This window comes from Danio aesculapii, chromosome 9 (assembly GCF_903798145.1).
Source record: "Danio aesculapii chromosome 9, fDanAes4.1, whole genome shotgun sequence".
Classification (NCBI taxonomy): Eukaryota; Metazoa; Chordata; class Actinopteri; order Cypriniformes; family Danionidae; genus Danio; species Danio aesculapii.
The window spans coordinates 52,225,839-52,246,723 of record NC_079443.1 but is presented as its reverse complement, the minus strand read 5'-3'; the positions used below and the strand labels follow the sequence as shown (position 1 = coordinate 52,246,723).

Below are 20,885 nucleotides of genomic sequence, written 5' to 3'. Positions count from 1 at the left end.
GAGCATCTCTGAACACACAACACGTTTCTCCAACCTTGAGGCGGATGGGCTACAGCAGCAGAAGACCACAACATGTGCCACTCCTGTCAGCTGAGAACAGGAAACTGAGGCTACAATTCACACAGGCTCACCAAAACTGGACAATAGAAGATTGGAGAAACGTTGCCTGGTCTGATGAGTCTCCATTTCTGCTGCCACATTCGGATGGTCGGGTCAGAATTTGTCGTCAACAACATGAAAGCATGGATCCATCCTGCCTTGTATCAACAGTTCAGGCTGGCGGTGGTGGTGTAATTTTCTTGGCACACTTTGGGCCCATTACTACCATTCGAGCATCTTGTCAACGCCCCAGCCTACCTGAGTATTGTTGCTGACCATGTCCATCCCTTTATGACCACAGTGTCTCCATCTTCTGATGGCACTTCCAGCAGGATAACGCACCATGTCATAAAGCACGAATCATCTCAGACTGGTTTCTTGAACATGACAATGAGTTCACTGTTCTCAAATGGCCTCCACAATCAGCAGATCTCAATCCAATAGAGCACCTTTGGGATGTGATGGAACGGGAGAATCACAGCTGACAAATCTGCAGCAACTGCGTGATGCTATCATGTCAATATGGAGCAAAATCTCTGAGGAATATTTCCAGTATCTTGTTGAATCTCTGCCATGAAGGATTAAGGCAGTTCTGAAGGCAAAAGGGGGTCCAACCTGGTATTAGTAAGGTGTACCTAATAAAGTGGCCGTGTGTGTATACATGTATAACTTTTTTAATAATGAACCTGTATAGTTTCTTAGGTTTTATTTTAAGTAATATTATAAAGTGTAATGAAAGGTTATTTCACTATATAATATAAGTATATTAAACATAAGTGCTACATTGGTATTTGAAATAACTTAAAAAGTCGAAATATTAGTGACAGAAATATTCAGCGTCACAGATACTGTATATTTGTGCACAAACGAAACCATGTGCGTATTAAAATATGAATTTTAAGTAATCATGCAAATTTTATTATGCTTGAAATTATGAAACATTAATTTCTGAAAAATAGGTGAAAACTAGTGCTCTGACAGATAGCGTAAAGATTTCAGATGACACATTTTGGGGCCAAACTGTGATCATTAAAAGTCTGTTAATATGTTTACAAATGATGTTTTTTAGATGAATATTTAAAGAAACCACAAGTGATCGAGCCCGTAAATGAGATCATCAGAGTGGAAGAGGGTGAGCTGGGTCTTTTAATACCTTCATTAATATTATCTGTTATTTATGTAAGAACTAATTAATGATCAGAATTAAGCATTCAACAGCCCTGTAGTATAAATATGTTAATAAACTGATCTTTTATGTGTGTTTAAGGTTCATCGTTCAGCAAGGATTGTGTTGTGGTTATGCTGGGTAAAGGCATTCCTCTGATTGAAGTGCTGTGGAAAGTCCTCGTAGACGAAGAAGAAGCGTTTGTCACCCAAAACATGTCGCATCGCATTCATCAGAAACCCAGAAAGTGCGTATTGAGTTCATTTGTGTTTTAGATGAGAGAAAAATAGCTTTAAACTTTAGTCTGGGCCGTATGGTCTCCCTTAGTTTACTACACTTAACAGTGACTACATTTTGATCAGTAATCAGTAATTACATCAGTAATCTAATGATTTTCCTTCATCTTTATAAGACAATAATCTGATTAAGGTGTTTTCATGAGTTGCTTTTTGAATGTTCCTTCCGTAATCCTGTTGTACATGTTATAGCACATAGATGGATTAACGTCTTTGTGTTATTACGCTATCCACGGTTCCTTTAACTGCAGTTCGGCACTTTCACTTCATTCGGGAACGTTCCATGCATGCCCCCATGACAAACTGAGGTATTGGATTTGAGTATGAAGTAAGGACTGGTGGAAGAGTGTTGTTTTAATGAAATTTGATTCTGCACGCCGAACGGAAAGAATAAACCTCCGCATTTTGTGATGTGTGTGTCTGTGGTCCTTTACTGACTCAATAGGTGCAGAGAGTAGTGCCACACCAGGGTGTCTCTTTCTGTCTGTCCGTCTGTCTGTCTGTCCGTCCGTCTATCTATCTATCTATCTGTCAATCAATCCGTCTATCCGTCCATCTGTCTATCAGGCCATCCGTCCATCCATCCGTCTATCCGTCTATCCGTCCATCTATCCATCCATCCATCTGTCTATCTGTCTATCTGTCTATCTGTCGATCAGTCCATCCGTCTATCAGTCCATCCGTCCATCCATCTATCCATCTATCCATCTATCTATCCATCTATCCATCTATCTATCCATCTATCCATCTATCCATCTATCTATCTATCTATCTATCTATCTATCTATCTATCTATCTATCTATCTATCTATCTGTCTGTCTGTCTGTCTGTCTGTCTGTCTGTCTGTCTGTCTGTCTGTCTGTCTATCTATCTATCTATCTATCTATCTATCTGTCCATCTATCCATCCGTCCATCCGTCTATCTGTCTATCTGTCGATCAGTCCATCCATCTATCCATCTATCCATCTATCTATCTATCTATCTATCTATCTATCTATCTATCTATCTATCTATCTATCTATCTATCTATCTATCTATCTATCTATCTATCTATCTATCTGTCAATCAATCCGTCTATCTGTCTATCCGTCCATCCGTCCATCTATCCATCCGTCCATCTGTCCATCTGTCGATCAGTTCATCCGTCCATCTGTCCATCCGTCCATCCGTCTGTCTATCTATCTATCTATCTATCTATCTATCTATCTATCTATCTATCTATCTATCTATCTGTCTGTCTGTCTGTCTGTCTGTCTGTCTGTCTGTCTATATATCTGTCTGTCTGTCTGTCTGTCTGTCTATCTACGGTATCTATCCATCCATCTATCTATCTATCTGTCTATCCATCTATCTATCCGTCTATCCATCCGTCCGTCCATCCGTCAATCTGTCAATCAATCCGTCTATCCATCCATCTGTCTGTCTGTCTGTTGGATCTATCTATCTACGTTATCTATCCATCCATCCATCCATCTAGATTCTATCTGTCTATCCACTTATCCATCCTTCCATCCATCCCTCCGTCTGTCTGTCGAATCTATCTTTCTACATCATCCATCCATATCTTTCATGTATATTTGGTTTGTAGAATAAGCAACTAAGCATTTAAATGTTTTACAGTGTATTGTCATGTTGTTCATTTTCCTCCATTTGTGTTCCTCTTGCAGCGAGAGCATGACTGCAGATGGCTTTGTGTTTGTGCGAACCCTGTCGGTGTCTCATGTGTCGGAAGAGGATTTCTATCTGAACTTTACCTGTTTGGTGTCCAGCAGTCGAGGACATCTGACCAGCCAGTTCATGCTTATCCCGCAAGGTACATCAGAAGATCATCTGAAATCAGATATAAAGAAACAGAAATACTGCATCATTAGAGACTTTCAATTGAAGACAAAAGTATTCGCCCTCTTGTGAAATTATTTATGATGTTTAACGGAGCAAGACAGTTTTACTGCATTAATTTTGGGGGGGGGGGGAATCTTTGCAAATCCTAAATTATTTGCTTTAAGATTGATTCTTTCTTTAGTTTATATACTATTTTATTTAACTGCATACAAATGCACTAGTTTTATTTTTAAAAACGGTTTAATTTTAATGGTTGACTTTATTGAAATTATTTAAATAACATTTTTGTTAACATTACATTCATATACCTCAAATATACACTACTAAAAAATTTGTAATAAAGCATGTTAAATAAACATATTTTTATTTAAATCATGTATTTAATTCATATTTCAATATGCTCAATTATTTTGTTTAATACTTTAATTATTTTTATTTGTTGCGTTAGTTTCGAAAAATATATAATAATAATTGCATAATTGTTTTTAATCATTAATTTAACTTGCAGTTTTTCTCAGTGGCTTTGGTGCATTTCTCTCAACACTATTTATATTTGCACAACAGTTCATGCATTTCTCAAAACAGTTAGTCATTTGTGCACATCATAGTAGCCGTTTCTCATTCCTTCCAACAACATGCAAATGCTTTTGGACATGCATCAAATGCTTTACTACAACTCTCTGCTGTTTATAACATTATCATCTGCTTATGTCATGTCAGTCAAAATTAACTGAACTTGTGAATGCTGAATAGTCATTCCATATAAAACTAATATTCCTCATTTCATTACTTGAGTCATTATTACATACAAAAAATGCTGAACTAGCTGTCAAAATCTGTCAAGCACATTTTATAAAACAACATTGTAATCTTTTTTTTTTCCTGAAAATGTCTATTAAAGTTGGACAATTTCATGAATGATTTACTAAATGTAGGTTCAGTTCCAATATGTACTGCTGTATTGCTTACAGTTGTGCACAGCTCTACCCAAAGGAAGCTTATGTTTGTTGTAAATAAGGGTGTGTTTATTCTTTTGCACAATGCTGGGAATAAATTAGAATTGCACAGAGCATCTGCAGAAAATATGTGAAACATACATATTCAGTGACTTGTACTCGGATACCTCACTACAGTATTTTTACAGACTCTAGGACACATTTCTCAATACTTGAGTCACTTTTGTAGAACTCTTGACACAGTGAGCACAACAGAAGTCTCTGTGGGCTAAACTGAGGATCAATTCTCAGTGTTTTTGGCAGAAAATGCATTCAATGCCTTCATCTCTCAAATTTGATCAATTCTTTTCTCACTCAGACACAACAGCTGGCAAAAGTCAGTGTACGTACAGGACATTTTACACATGCTTACATACTGTTTTCAGAACTGTTCAACACAATAACATCATGCAGAACTGAATAAGAGCAGAATTCAACAGCAATATTAGATTAGATTAGATTAGATTCAATTTATTGTCATCACACATGTACAAGTACAAGGCAACGAAATGCAGGTATTTGATTGAATATTTGATTGAAACAGATTTCACATCTAGAAATGCAGGTTAACCAGCCAGATTAGCATTACTATTGTATCTGGATCAGTGGATGGTGTGTGCACAAATTCTTGTATTTTAGATTTACTCAGTGCAAAAACTAAAAATAAATAATGGACAGAAAATATTGAGGAATTCTGCATCATGTCTGATTCATTCCAGTAACATATATTACAGTTATAAACAAAATATACTGCAGTTATAAACAGAGACGTGTGCTTGTTTTACACAAGAAATCTCTGTGTAATGCTGCATGTTGTTAGTGTGTTTAGCTCGTTGTTTTGTGGGTGACAGCGTGTGTTTGTGGGCTGTCAACCTTTGCTAGTGTTCTGGAGTTTATTTGAGAGCTGAATATAGGGTTTTGGTAGCTGTAGTGAGTTTTGAATGTGAAATAAACTGCTCTGCCAAGCTGAAAGTCGCTTAGGAGAATTGTGTGAAGAGTTTTGCAAAAGTGACCTGAGTATTGAGAAATGTGTCCTAGTGTCTGGAAAAACTCTAAATGCAGTGATGTCTAACTTTACTGTAGTTTTCAAATGGCTGTGCAAATAGTATACAGTGCTGTCTTGAGCATTTTCAGGAAGTGTCACCAAAATCTGACTGTTTTCTATTGGAAAACATTTACAGAGTAAACTCATAATGAAAACATGATGAAGCCATCTGACTATCTTGTTCATAAACAATGGTGTCAGGACTTTTCATCTTGATGACACTGACACTTTCATTGACATTAATACTTGCTTTTAAGGAATGAGCTCTCCATTTTGAGCAAGTGACACGCTTTTGCTGGTTATCAACTAGGTTTTGCAGTGTGTACTACATGTTTGAGAACTGCTTTAACTGTTGTGCAATGTAAATAGTGTTGTGAGAAATGCACCAAAGCGACTGAGAAAAACTGTAATTAATTTATTTTATTTAATGCACTGTAAGAAAAGGCTTTAATTTACGGTTAAAAAAAAACTGGCAGCTGTGGTTGCCAGAAATTTATCATAAAAAATACAGTAGAATGTTTTTCAGGCCCTGTTAACACTAATACGTTTTAGTTTTAAAATGCAAAAGTTTTGCCATGGTTATGTCATCCGTCCACACACTACCCCAGAGTTCTCGAGCCCTGAAAACGGAGCATTTTGGAAACACTCAAGAGGCTGTTTTGGTTTTAAAACACTGCTGCTTTGTGTTAGTGTGGATGGATGGAGTAAAATGAAGACATATGAAAAAGCTGACGTGGCTGCCGACATTCGCCTCTCTGATTGGGGCTTTTCCTTAATATTAAGTAGCCTACACACAGTTCAGTCCTGCATCCTTTCCTTGTAAGTTCAGACTTCGCAAGTTTAATATGGAAAACAAACTCCTGAGGACAGGTCGGGTAAATCTTCAAAGTGAACAGTGTACCTTATAACCTCATTCACATCACGCTGGCTATGCTGTTTCACTATCTTCACAATAAAATGTAAACGTGATATAAGGAAATGCCTATTTTCATTTTGATATTAACTTAACAGACACCAGAAATGTTGAGGCGTCGTGTAGCTGCATATTTATATGAGCGTCATCTTCACTCTATTCATATTTATAACAAAATGGAGCCAATAACATCACTGCCTCCTTTTATTATCAGTGAAAATACCAAACATACCCTCTCTTTTGCTGAATATCTGTTTTAATAATCAATAATGGCCATTATAACAGTATAACGTACAATAAGTTTATACATTATAGGAAATAAAGGCAAGCAATCAGTCAGTGTGCAGAATCAGTGTACTCTGTTACATAAATTATTATAGTAACTTATCTTTGCGCTCAGCCAAAAAAAAGGTTACCTGATAGATTAAAAGACAGAAAAGTCGTTAGATAGAGACAAGATTTATTAAACATCACGTTTAACAACTAGTGAGATGAGATCCAGCAGTAGATCCTTGGTGAACTGTCCAACATGCGCTGCTCTCACCTGGGGAGGTGTGCTCAAAGCACTTGCTGACTGCCTGGAACTCAGACGTCCGCATACGCTGCAGTGCATGCCGGAGTGTGTGTGTGGTCACGTGATGTGCGTTTTCAGAGGTGTAGTGTGGACGGGGATCTTTCCAGAAATGCTAGATGAAACGTCAGTGTGGAAGCGGATTGTTTTCAATCTAAAATGCCGTTTTAAAATTAAAACGTATTAGCGTAAACGGGCCTCAGTTAACAGTAGCAACAACCGTAAAATGTACGAGAAAGAACTCTTGCAGTGCATGTTTTGTGGTTGTGGAAATGTAAAAATTACACTGCAAAATCTTTATTGTATAAATAATTCAATACAATTATTCTTTATTAAACTCCCCAATTGGAAAATATACACAGTTGAAGTCAGAATTATTAGCCCCTCTGAATTATTAGCACCCCTGTTTAACAGAGAGAAGATTAATTCAACACATTTCTAATCATAATAGTTTTAATAACTCATTTCTAATAACTGATTTATTTTATCTTTGTCATGATGACAGTAAATAATATTAGACTAGATATTCTTCAAGACACTTCTATACAGCTTAAAGTCACATTTAAAGGCTTAACTAGGTTAATTAGGTTAACTAGGCAGGTTAGGGTAATTAGGCAAGTTATTGTATAACGATGGTTTGTTCTGTAGACTATCGGAAAAAAATAGCTTAAGGGGGCTAATAATAATGACCTTAAAATGGATAACAAAAAATTAAAAACTGCTTTTATTCTAGCCGAAATAAAACAAATAAGACTTTCTCCAGAAGAAAAAATATTATCAGACATGCTGTAAAAATTTCCTTGCTCTGTTAAACATCATTTGGGAAATATTTAACAAAGAAAAAGAATTCAAAGGGTGGCTAATAATTCTGACTTCAACTGTATATGCAATGTGACGCACACATTGCGCTATCGATGCTGAAACGATATATTGTGCAGCCCTTGATTATATACATATAATATTTTGTACAGTGACAATAAAGTGCTTGTGATTTGTCTGTATGTGCACAGATCCGGATCTGCTTTTGTTTGTGGGTCTCCTCCTGGGTTTGCTGGCTCTGTTCTTCACCAGCTCAGTGTTTCTGTGCTTCGTCTTTAAGGTGGAGCTGGTCTTGTGGGTCAGGACTGCGTTTCCATTTCTCTACAAAACCACAGGTGCTTGTATAAACAGGAAACACACTTTAACAGCGTACTTTAACAGTTACTTGGAAACGATGCCATTGCATTAACGAGAATTAACACCTTTCTCAGTGTCGTCACAGGACTTTACTCACTTTATTATTCACACGTTGGGAAATGTGTCTCTGGCTTAACAGTACATCAGTTCACACACACACACACAATAAATAAATAAATAATTACTTGGTTGGGGAAAAGGGAAATACGCATTAACAGACTTTTTATGATCTGTGACTTTCAATTGGGTGAATAATTTCAACTCAACTCAACTCAATTTATTTCTATAGCACTTTCAACAAACCACAATGGGTACCAAAGTGCTGTACAAAAAACACATAAAACACATGCAAATATACACAAAAACTAAAATACATAAACTCACATCACATGATTAAATGCTAAAGAAAAGTAGTGTGTTTTCAGTGACCTCTGAAAAGACTCAACAGTTGGAGCTGTTCTTAAGGAAAGTGGAAGATCGTTCCAGAGTCTTGGAGCTGCTACTGAGAAAGCTCTATCACCTCGACATTTGACGAATAATTTGAGTAAATAATTAAGAAAGAAAGAGCGAATAAAAGAAAGAAAGGGAAAGAAAGAATAACAGACATAAAAGAAAGAATAACTGAAAGAAAGAAAAAGAGACAATAACAGAAAGAAAGAAAGAAAGAAAGAAAGAAAGAAAGAAAGAAAGAAAGAAAGAAAGAAAGAAAGAAAGAAAGAAAGAAAGAAAGAAAGAAAGAAAGAAAAACCAAAGATAAGGAAAGAAATAAAAACAGAAGAAAAAACAAAGAAAGATGGAAGAATGAAAGAAAGAACAAATTAAAGAACGAACGAAAGAATAAAAGAACAAATGAAAAAGCTAAAATGAACAAAAGGAAGAAAAAAGAAAGCATAAAGTAAACAAAGAAAGCATAAAAGAACAAATGAAAAAAATGGAAAGAAAAGAAAAAACAAAAGAATGAACAGAAAAAAATGAAAAAGAAAGAATTAAAAAGAATGAAAAAGAAATAAATGTAAGAAAGAAAGGAAAGAAAAATGAAAGAAAGAAAAAAGAAAGAGAGAGAGTAAGAATGATAGAAAGAAAAGAAAGAAAATGTAGAAAGGAAAGGAATGATGAAAAATAAAGAAAGAAAGATGAAAGAACGACAGAAAAACTTAAGAGAAAAGAAAGAACGAATGAAAGAATAAAACAAATGAAAACTAAAAAGAACAAAAAGAATGAGAAAGAAAAATAAAAGAACGAATGAAAACGAAAGAACAAAAGGGAGAATGAACAAAAGAACAACATAAAGAAAGAATAAAGGGAAAATATCAGAACGAATGAAAAAAAAATGTAAAAAGAGACAAAAAATAAAAATGAAGGGAAGAATAAAAAAGAGAGAAAGAATAAAAGTATGAACAAAAGAAAGGAAGAACAAAAAAGAGAAAGAAAGAAAAATGAATGTTGATCGCTTGATTCTGATTGGCTGCTGAACTTTCAAAGGTGTGTGGTTGTTTCAAAAAAATTAACCTCCTGCAACATTTGATTGATTTTTACTCATTTATTTTTTTTCACACCATAAATAAATATATATACACACACTATACAAACATATTTAATAATTATTATACAGTATATAAATAAATAAATATACACCAGTTAAAATATGCACAGTAGATTTATAGTTACGCTAAACAGGATTGTAACTGTTTATTTGGTGAGTTTTCTATAAATCACAGTAGAGTCATCATCAATATAGAGAGCTGCAGGACCTGCTGAAAAACTGCTCTATTATTCTTCTCTGTGCTTGTTTTGGTTCTAGATGGTGATGGTAAGCAGTATGACGCATATATCGCCTATCCTAGAGTCCTGGAGGGCTCCAGTGAAAAGGCGGAGGTTTTTGCCATGAGCACTTTGCCGCAGATTTTGGAGAGTCGATACGGTTATAAACTCTTCATTCTGGGCCGGGACGGGCTGCCAGGAGAAGGTAAAGCATTTCTGACTAAACAAACCACTGTAAATCATCTGTTATGTCTATATGTGATCTGTGTAAACCAAATCAACATAAAAAACATCCACAGATTCCGTCTGTCCCTTCATATCGGTCATCGTAAACATCCGTCATCTTCTCATCAGTGACATGCAACTAAACAGTGTCTCGGGGTCAATGCCTGTAAAGATTTTGCACATCTTCTTGGACACTTTAAATGCTTCCAAACAGCAATTATTAATCGTCCATGTCTTGATGTAGTTCATTATGATGAGATTTACCTTCTATGTGTGATTTGATTGGACTCACAGGACTGATTGAAGGATAGTAGTTGAGTAAAAGTACCGATACAGCTGTTACGTGTTTAAGTTGTTAAGATATTAAAGAGGATGAAACGTAACAATCAGTGAGTCTACTGATGCTGGATGACAGAGAATACAACGACCACTTGTTAAGTGAAACAAATTAAGTATTTAATATTCAGTGAATGTCAAACAATGAATAGAGAATGCATTATAAATGTAATGTTAAATAATCGAATTAAAGAAAATAGGAGTGTTGCCAAAACAAAGAAATAAATATAACAAAACGATCTAACTAAACCCCAACCCACTAAACTGACTAACCTAAGAAAAATGCAGAAACAAAACCGTAATCTTCAGCACGTAGCTTGACTAAACTTTATAACCTCAAAACATAATCACACATGTGGCAACGCCTCCTTAAACTAACTAACAAATAAATATCCTAAACTGCTCACATTACTAGAGTTCTCGTGAAGTACACACTGTTAGCCATTAGCAAAACACAATCTCATATAATCCAATTCTCACAAAGATCGTTCAATTTCTCACTAGATAATAACTGAGCTGCACAAGCATATCTAATAACGCAATCTCTTGATAAAGAGAAAACTAGAATACAGCAAATCGTAAGCAAAACACAGATGAACAGGCTGGCCGACACAAGTGAGGAGTCTGGCTGTAAGCCAAGTGCTCCTGAAGAACAGCGCAAGCGCACGGCTTTTATACAGAGCGGACCCGGTTCTGATTGGCGTGTCGATGGTGATTGACAGCTCCTTGGACCAATGGTTGCACACCTAGAACCAGCACATGACACACAGCGGAAAAAAAAAAAAGAAGAGCACGCAAAACAGAACAAACAAAACATACGTGAAACGTAACACAGCACTAAAAATGTATCCAAGGGAAAGTAAAAGTACACATTAATAAAACTGCTTAGTAAATAACAATTCCTGAGACAAACTACTCAATTACAGTCATTTGAGTATTTGTAATTTGTTACTCTACACCAGGGATCACCAAACTTGTTCCTGGAGGGCCGGTGTCCTACAGATTTTAGCTCCAACCCTAATCAAACACACCTGAACAAGCTAATCAAGGTCTTACTGGGTATACTTGAAACACCCAGGCAGGTGTGTTGAGGCAAGTTGGAGCTAAACCCTGCAGGGACACCGGCCCTCCTGGACCGAGATTGGTGACCCCTGCTCTACACCATTGCTCTTAGGTGCACCTTATATAGCGGAAAATACGGTACATAAAAAGGCAAGACCCAAGGCACACACCGTGGGTCACAGCGATCACTCAATGCAGAAGTATAAATCAGCCTTAAGGGGGAGTGTTTGCTTTTTTAATAAAGAGTGACGAGTGTTCTCCTTTGTGTTTTTCCAGCTGTGGTGGATGTGGTGCAGGAGGCTCTGAGCCGCTGTCGGCGTCTCCTGCTCCTCTACACGGCCTCTTCTCTCAGCAGTCCCGAAGCACAGGAGTGGACGGAGCAGCAGACGGGCCTCCACCGCGCACTCGTGGATCACTCCATGAGCATCGTCCTGCTGGAGCTGGAGGAGATCCGGGACCCGCTGTGCCTGCCGCTCGCCATACGCCTCCTGAAGGACAAACAAGGCGTTCTGCAAGCCTGGAAGAGAAGGAGGAGGTGGGGGTGGACATCTCGGGATTGGGACTCGGAGGAGCGGACCGGTTCTCTGCAGCCATCGGAACGCTTCTGGAGGGAGGTGCGATTCCACATGCCCATCAGAGGAAAAGCCAAAGACAGAAACTGGTTCAGCTTTTAGATTAACACTGGATGCAGATGCTGTACTCGAGGGTAACAGTCTGGAGGTGGAGGGTAAAAAGACACTTTTCAGGATACGTTAGGTTAATCTCAGTGGGACGCTCACTTCTTCAGAATTTATTAAGAAAACAACTGCTCATAAATGCAATATTGCACTCTTCAAGATTATAGAAGACACGAAACACGTCACTCGTAAAGTTTTAAATGGGGCAAAGTGTAACAGTCAAAATAGCAAAATGAAGCCGCGCCCTCTAATGCAGGAGCCAATCAGAGACAGACGGATCTCAGGGGGAGTGGCTCTGACCAGTCATGAGTTGTGTGATTCGAGCTTTTATGAATGAAACTAAACAGACAGTTGTTGTTTAATTTGATTGGTGATTCCTGATATGAAAGTTAATAGTAAGCTTGGCAAGCAGTTTAGGAGAGCTTGATGTCTCCCCATTCAAACATGCTGCCCGAGAGGTATTTCAGAGATGGCCACCGAGTGAGATGATTTGTCTTAAAGGGACTTTGACTTATTTCTCTCTCTTTTTTATTGTGCAAATTAAGCGTTTGGCTTTTCCTCTGATGAACACGTGGAAGCTAAAGACAGAAACTGGTTCAGCTTCTAGATTAACACTGGATGCTGATGCTGTACTCAGGGTTCATATTCTGGAGGTGGAGGGACAATACACTTTTCAGGAGACGTTAGGTTAATCTCAGTGAGACGCCCACTTCTTCAGCAGAATTTATAAGGCAAAAAACTGCTCATAAATGCAATATTGCACTCTTTCAAAGATTATAGAAGACATGAAACATGTAATTTGTATAGTGTTAAATGGGGAAAAGTGTAACAGTTAATATGGAACTATGAAGCCGCGCCCTCTAATGCAGGAGCCAATCAGAGACAGACGATTCTCAGGGGGAGTGGCTCTGACCAGTCATGAGTTGTGTGATTCGAGCTTTTATGAATGAAACTAAACAGACAGTTGTTGTTTAATTTGATTGGTGATTCCTGATATGAAAGTTAATAGTAAGCTTGCCAAGCAGTTTAGGAGAGCTTGATGTCTTCCCATTCAAACATGCTGCCCGAGAGGTATTTCAGAGATGGCCACCGAGTGAGATGACTTGCCTTAAAGGGACTTTGACTTATTTCTCTCTCTTTATTATTGTGCAAATTAAGTGTTTAGCTTCCATATGCCCATCAGAGGAAAAGCCAAAGACAGAAACTGGTTCAGCTTCTAGATTAACACTGGATGCAGATGCTGTACTCGGGGGGTAACAGTCTGGAGGTAGAGGGAAAAAAGACACTTTTCAGGAGATGTTAGGTTAATCTCAGTGGGACGCTCACTTCTTCAGAATTTATTAAGTAAACAACTGCTCATAAATGCAATATTGCACTCTTTCAAAGATGATAGAAGACACAAAACGTGTAATTCGTATAGTGTTAAATAGGAAAAAGTGTGAGTTAATATGAAACTATGAAGCCGCACCCTCTAATGCAGGAGCCAATCAGAGACAGATGATTCTCAGGGGGAGTGGCTAGAACCAGAAGTGAGTTTCTGCTGATTTTATGGTTTCATTCATAGATGCTGGAATCACACAGAGACAGTTGTTGTTTAATTTTATTGGTGTTTCCTGAAATGAAAGCAGTTTAGGAGAGTTTGATGTCTTCCCATTTCAAAGATGCCACCGAGTGAGATGACTTGCCTTAAAGGGTCTTTGACTCTTTTTCTCTCTTTATTATTGTGCAAATTAAGTGTTTAGCTTCCACATGCCATCAGAGGAAAAGCCAAAGACAGAAACTGGTTCAGCTTCTAGATTAACACTGGAATAACAAAAAGACACTTTTCAGGAGACGTTAGGTTAATCTCAGTGGGACGCCCACTTCTTCAGCAGAATTTCTTTCAGAAGTTTAAATACATAAATGCAGCATTGACTTTTTTTTTATGAGACAAATCCTCCAATATTGCATTTTCAAATTTATTAACAACTTTAAAGAAGACATTGTTCAGGAGATGTTAGGTTTGTCTTAATTCAAGTCATCTTTATTTTTATAGCGCTTTTATGATGAAATTTGTTAAAGCAGCTTAACATAGAAGTTCTAGTAAATTGAAACGGCTTCAGTTCAGTTGTCACAGTTGAAGCTGAGTTTAGTTCAGATCAGTGTAATGTGATGTTAATGGGCCGCCCACTTTAGCTGAGTTTATTTCAGATTTTTAGCTGAGTTTATTTCAGATTTTTAGCAGAATTTATTTCAGATTTTAGCAGAATTTATTTCAGATTTCAGCAGAATTTATTTCAGATTTTAGCAGAATTTATTTCAGATTTTAGCAGAATTTATTTCAGATTTTAGCAGAATTTATTTCAGATTTTAGCAGAATTTATTTTAGATTTTAGCAGAATTTATTTCAGAATTCATTTAGTTATTATTATTATTATTATTATTATTATTATTATTATTATGATTCTTTGTAAAACTATTTTCAAAAAGCAGCTCATGAATGCAGCATAATTATCAATGCTAATTTGTTATCAAAAATACTGTTATCAGACTCTTTAAAGGGATATTTCAGCCAATTTATGAAATTGTCATCATTTACTCCAGCTGTTCTTCTACTTTATTTTTCTTTCTTTTGCTGAACCCAAAAGCAGATATTTTCCAGACTGTATAAAACTGGTTGCAATTGACTTCCATTGTATTTGTTTTTCCTTCTACTGATGGCAGTGCTTTCCTTTTACTGATGGCAATATTTGCTGCATGAATGCAGAATTGCACTCTTTACCCTCTCTTTTTTTAAAGAGACTAATCCTCAAACAATGCATGTTCAAATATATAAATAAATAATTTTTTTTTAAACATTTCAGGAGATGTTAAAGGGATAGTTCACTCAAAAATGACAATTCTGTCATTATTACTCATCCTTCACGTGTTTTAAGCCCGTTTGACCTTCTATATTCTGCTCAACACAAAAGATATTATTTTGTAGAAAGCTGAAAACCTGTAACCATTAACTTCCATATTTGTGTTTCCTATGGAAGTCAATGGTTACAGGTTTTCAGCTTTCTTCAAAATAGTTTTGTTTTCAACAGAATAAACAATATCATCAAGGTTTAAAACACTTGAGTGAGAGTAAATAGTGAGTACATTTTTATTTATTGGTGAACTATGCCTTTAAATTAACTGGCTGCCCATTTCTTTTTGGAAGTAACTAATCCTAGTAATAAAAAGAGTTAAAAAGCTGAAACAAACCATCTCATAAATGCTACATTGCACTCTTTTTTCTTTTTTATGAGACAAATCCTCCCGTAACGCATATTGAAATATGTATTATATATCTATGTCACACACACACACACACACACTTTTGTTATATATTGATGTAAATATTTTTATATGTTTATTTGAATAATAATCATTCAAAATGATAAATATACGTGTGTGTGTAAACAAATAAGCTTACAATGTTTCCCCAAATTAATCGATGGAAAATTGCCATTGAGGGTTTTTCACGGCAATTGTTTTGCCTAAATCACACACTGCTGGGAAATATCTTGCAAAATTTCACCGTTTTATTAATAAAATGAACGGGACTTTCACTTTAGAACCCAAGCTTTGATTATAACCTCAACATATCAACCACAAATGTTTCTTTCCATGGGATGGCCCTGAAGAAACGTCTCTTCTGAAACCAAAGCAGATGTGATTCACTGATTTATTTGCATGTTTAAATGCCAGATGCGTCAAAATGTGGAATTTGAAACTCTTGCATGCCAGCCGCTGTGAGGGCATGAAAAAGAAACGGCTGTGAAAACAATGTCATGTGTATAATATATGAAACGCATGCAGAAATGATGTGTATATAAGTTTAAAAGGAGATCTAATGGGTTTTTGTGGCATGTGTACGGTTTGCACACTCTAAAAATATTGTATTTTAACCAAACATTGAATCAAATATGGACAAACCTAATTCTAAGTTAACATTTTGTTAATTTAAAGGGCTATTCACCCTAAAAAATGACAATTTACCCACTATTTACTGTCTCTGAACACATTGCAACCCTTTTGGGGTTTCTTTATTCTGTTGAACACTAAAGAAGATACTTTGAAGAATGTTGGAAACCTGTAACCATTGACTTCCATTGTGGGAAAAACAATGTGGAAGTCAATGGTTACAGGTTTCCAACATTCTTCAAAATATCTTCTTTTGTTCAGTATATCTTCTTCTGTGTAAAACTGTGTAGTCAAACTGTTTTGGATCAAGTAAATGGTGACAGAATTTTCAGTTCTGGGTGAACTGTCTCTTTAATTTTACTTGCATATTGAAACTCAAGTATTGGGTTTGTCCATTTTTGACCCAATGTTGGGTTAAAACAACCCATTATATTTTAAAGTGTAGCACAAAATTGGATTTCCGCAGTCATACATACTATGTTGCTTGTACTGTATATATTTTCATGAAGTCTGTTTGCTGTTTTTATTGTTCTGTTCATCAGACGGGACTCTCTGTTGACAGATGAAACCTGTTTGAAGGCAGTTTTTGGTTTGACCTTCTGTTTGCTTGCTAGATGTTCAGAAATGACACGCTTTACTTTCAGACCAGAGGAGATTTACAGAAAGGTAGCGACCACAGAGCCTGACCCAGATAATAATCCACAGCTTTCCTTCCTGCGCTGCCCGAATTAGGGTACAGTCAGGTAAAACATGCAAAACAAAACATGAAATAAATTTTCTTTGGTTTACTTAAGAATATTTCTCAGGATGGATTTATTTGTGTTGATGTTTTCATTGTTATTATTTACACGTACAATATAATAGGGTATATGCCGCGCTAGTGTTGTTCCCTTGCTGATAAACTTACGGTGAGCGGTTTGTGACTTTTTTCCATTTTATACGGTTCCTTTTACAGCATGGATGTTGTAATGTAATTAAAATACAATCAGTTAAACAGACTTTAGCATTGGTTTAGTTGCTCAAGCGTAAAACGAGACGAAAAGCCGTGTACTCGCACAGACCCTTCATGATTGGCAGGATAGCGCAAAAGCTCCATTGAAAATACTGGGGTAAAATAAATGCTCATATTATAAAGACATGGCGGGAAAAATGTAATTGAATGCAGTGCTACTTGTACAATCTGAGACCCACTTTATATAAAATATCACTCAGTCAGTGGAGATCGCCGATTTTGTAATGGCAGTTCACCAGAAGCGCTTAACCCAGGTTACTGACAAATTAAAAGTCCCTCTGCATACTTCCGCATATACCCTATTAGAACCTTTGGGGCGCACAAAACAATAAATGATAAAAATAAATATCAGAAAAATCAATTAAGTGGAAAAATTCACTAATAATAATAAAAACACACAAATATTTGGAGAAAAAATGTTAAAATTGAGAGTATTTTTTTTCTTGCAAAATCTACATTTACTTGATGATGGCTCACTACTTAATTAATCTGATCATTTATGCATGCAAATTTGTTATCAAAAACACTGTTATCAGACTCTTTAAAGGAATAGTTCAGCCAAAAAATGTAATTCTGTCATGGTTTACTCAAGCTTTTCTTCAACTGAACCCAAAAGCAGATATTGTCAATTGCTGTTCTAGTGTGTTTAATAGAAAAAGAAATAAAAAAGAAAGAAAAGTGCTATGACCAGATCATAAATACCAAATACTCAAAGCCATCCTCTAAATGTTATATTTATATATCAATATATACCAATACTGGAGCTTTGTAAATGATTAATAAAAAGACGTCATCAGGTACGGTGTCAAAGTCAGCACTTTCAGGGGACCAAAAATATATGTTTGTCAGTAACATTTGACCGTTTTCACATGTCTTTGCACAGTGGGCTGTCTTTCAGCAGCAATATTATGAATATTTAAATATGTATTGTAATAAAACTAAATTTATTAACAAGTTAAAGATGCAGTTTGTATGTTTGACACCGAGTGGTTGAACTAGGTATTGCACTCCTGGATCAAAACACGTTTTAACTTTGCTCCACCTCTGACGAGTCCACGAAAGCGCAGGTTGCCAGATTGACGTGAGTGTGACTGACTATCGAGCCTAAAGGCTGATTTAAGCCTTAAGGCTGATTAAGCCATTTTCTAACTAAAAGCAAGCGCATGTGATAGAAGAAATATTTTCCATACTAAAAGGAGTTTTTGTCCTAATCAACACCTGACATTTCTATTTTAGAAACGGCTTTAATTTCTCACAGGTGAGCAACAGGATGATCACCTCAGGTACACCTGAATGTGCTTTACTCAGTGTTAAATGCCAACAATGTGCGTTTGAATGCTATTTTACGTGACATTTATTGTCATACCAGTGAAAGCAGCAGCAGATAGTTCACCTCAGATCTGGAAAATAAAATAAACCGTTTAAAATTGAACTTTAGAGCTGTGACTCAGTGCAAGCCAACACATATCAGTGATTCAGCATCTACATTTAATAATGTTAAAAAGGTGTAATATGTATTAATTAAATTTTAAACCTTAGCATTTCGTTGGAGTGCAGTGAGTGCACTATTCTGTGCTTCTGAATGGCTGTATATAAATTTCTGTCGTGTTTCATCTGGTGCAAACAGCCTAATTGCTCATCACTACAAATCTCACCACATAGCGTGTTGTTAGGACACGGACAATGTAACCTGCTCACCTAATGTTTACATTTGTAATATTATATTATTTGCTAATTAATAACCACGTCATGTGGAACTCTGAATCTGTCTCATTTCGGAGTCTGCTTCTGTGCACCGTAGGTTGCATTTCGATCATGGAAGCATACTTTGAGAGCCTTCTGACTGAAGGTTCTGGGAAGGTTATTTTGGTAACCTTCAAGAGTAATCACTGAGAACGTTCACAAAACGTGCTTTTGCTGGTTCTCTAAAAAACAGGAAATGCATGAGATCATACTATAGTAATTTACAGTAAATGCAATGCTATAGAGTTTTTGACTCATACTAAAGAACTTGGAAACACTTTAAAATAATGGTCCATTAGTTCATGTTAACAATTAATACGCATATAATACAGCATTTATTCATCTTTGTTGATGTTATTTAAGTTAAATAACATTCGTTTATGTTGGTTCACGTTAACTCGAGTGCATTGACTAATGTTTACAAGCACAGCGTTGCATTCTAATAATGCATATTTAATGTTAAACTATGATTAATAAATACTTTACAAGATTAATCATACTTAGTTAATGTTAGTAAATACATCTACTAATGGACCGTTATTCTTAAGTTTTACCAAGAACTTTAATAGTTCCATATTTGCTCCTTGTAACACAACAACTAATGTAAGCAAATTATCCAATATGGTTTTTAAGCATTGTACAATACACCAAAGTTTTGTTGTAAAACCTAAAGTATACTACAGTATTACAGTTTATGAGTTCACTATTGTTAACATAGGCTACTTATATGCTGTACAATTCATTTCAACATACATATAATAAAGAATAATACACATTGTAGTATGGTTAAAAAGTACTATAGTATTTACTATAAATTACTACTTAACTATAAGTGTAAATTAATACTTTACTATTTACTGTTATTACTAAAGTAGGATGTTCTTTCAAATGTGAAGTCTTTGTGTTTGCTGGGGAATAGCTCGTTTTTAAATGGGAAATGCAGGTAAATTTAGATTTTCTAGGCAAAACAGCCCTGAATCCTTTAGATCCTGAATCCTTAGCCTAAAAGGTTTCTCTTTTTAAAGTTTCCTTAAAGATGTTCACTTACATTGGCAATAAAAAAAAAGTGATTAGCCCATAGGCAGAGTGTGTGTAAGGCTGGGGAAGGCTTAGCCTCCCCCTGGCCAGAAACCACGGAGATAGCAGCAAAGAAAAAAACTGCATTGAAAACATGTAACGGGTGTAAGACGGAAAATGAATGTAATTTAATGTTAATGATTAAGAGGACACTTTAGTTATTGTAAGTTTGCCAATCAATCCCCCTCCCCACAAAAATGGAACTGTCCAACCCCGCACTTAGCACTGATGAGCGCTGTTTTGATTGGAGTTGGCAGAAGCTCTGAAAACGAAACAGAAAGTGCTGGCCAGCGGACTATTCTGATTTGCTGGTCAAGGACGTAAGAAATAAAATGACAAATGAGTATTAGGAGAGAGGTATAATAATATATTATTCTGGTTTAATTACTTTTCAGTATTAATTGAAACGCCTTATTTTGGTTGTTTCATTGTAACGTAGAATTCTAGCCTAGTGTATCTTGTTTTGCATTTTAATTCTGCAGTGTTTTCTACAGGGGTGATGGGAAGTCAAGATTTTTAAATATGTTTTAATTTGTATTTTGAATAATATGAATATAATTTAAACAAACAATTACTCACGCTAGCTAATGGCTACTGGATCACCTTTACTCTGCAATGGTTGCCTCTAATTTAATTACCAATAAGTTTACCACAGCCCTTGATAACGTAAATAAATGCAAAGTTTATGTTGTTTTCATAGTCTTTTTTGTTGTGTCTAGCTTAATAAAGAAAAATAAATTCAGTATCCTAATCACAGTTTAAAAATGCTTAGTTTTATTTATTTATTGCTGAATTACAAGTTCAGTTTTCGATTGGCCTCGTGGCAAAGTGAAGGATTTCGGATTGTTGACACATTTTTGCAATTTATTTATTTTTGCAAAAGGGTTGGATACTCAAATGTCACTTGTTAAATAAATGACTATATTACCAGAGATCATAAAATAAGAAACTAGCTATT

General features: G+C 35.9%; 1 protein-coding gene across 1 annotated transcript in view; it reads left to right on the top strand.

The window, feature by feature from the left end:
• zmp:0000000936 (interleukin-1 receptor type 1) overlaps positions 1–15,144 on the top strand; it is a 44,185-nt gene extending 29,041 nt beyond the window's left edge. The window contains exons 6-11 of the mRNA XM_056465959.1: positions 1,169–1,231; positions 1,367–1,511; positions 3,230–3,375; positions 7,939–8,082; positions 9,906–10,070; positions 11,765–15,144. Coding sequence (XP_056321934.1) covers positions 1,169–1,231; positions 1,367–1,511; positions 3,230–3,375; positions 7,939–8,082; positions 9,906–10,070; positions 11,765–12,162 — 1,061 coding nt within the window. The 3' untranslated portion in view covers positions 12,163–15,144. The remainder of the gene's footprint in view (positions 1–1,168; positions 1,232–1,366; positions 1,512–3,229; positions 3,376–7,938; positions 8,083–9,905; positions 10,071–11,764) is intronic.
• The last annotated feature ends 5,741 nt before the right edge of the window (positions 15,145–20,885 follow it).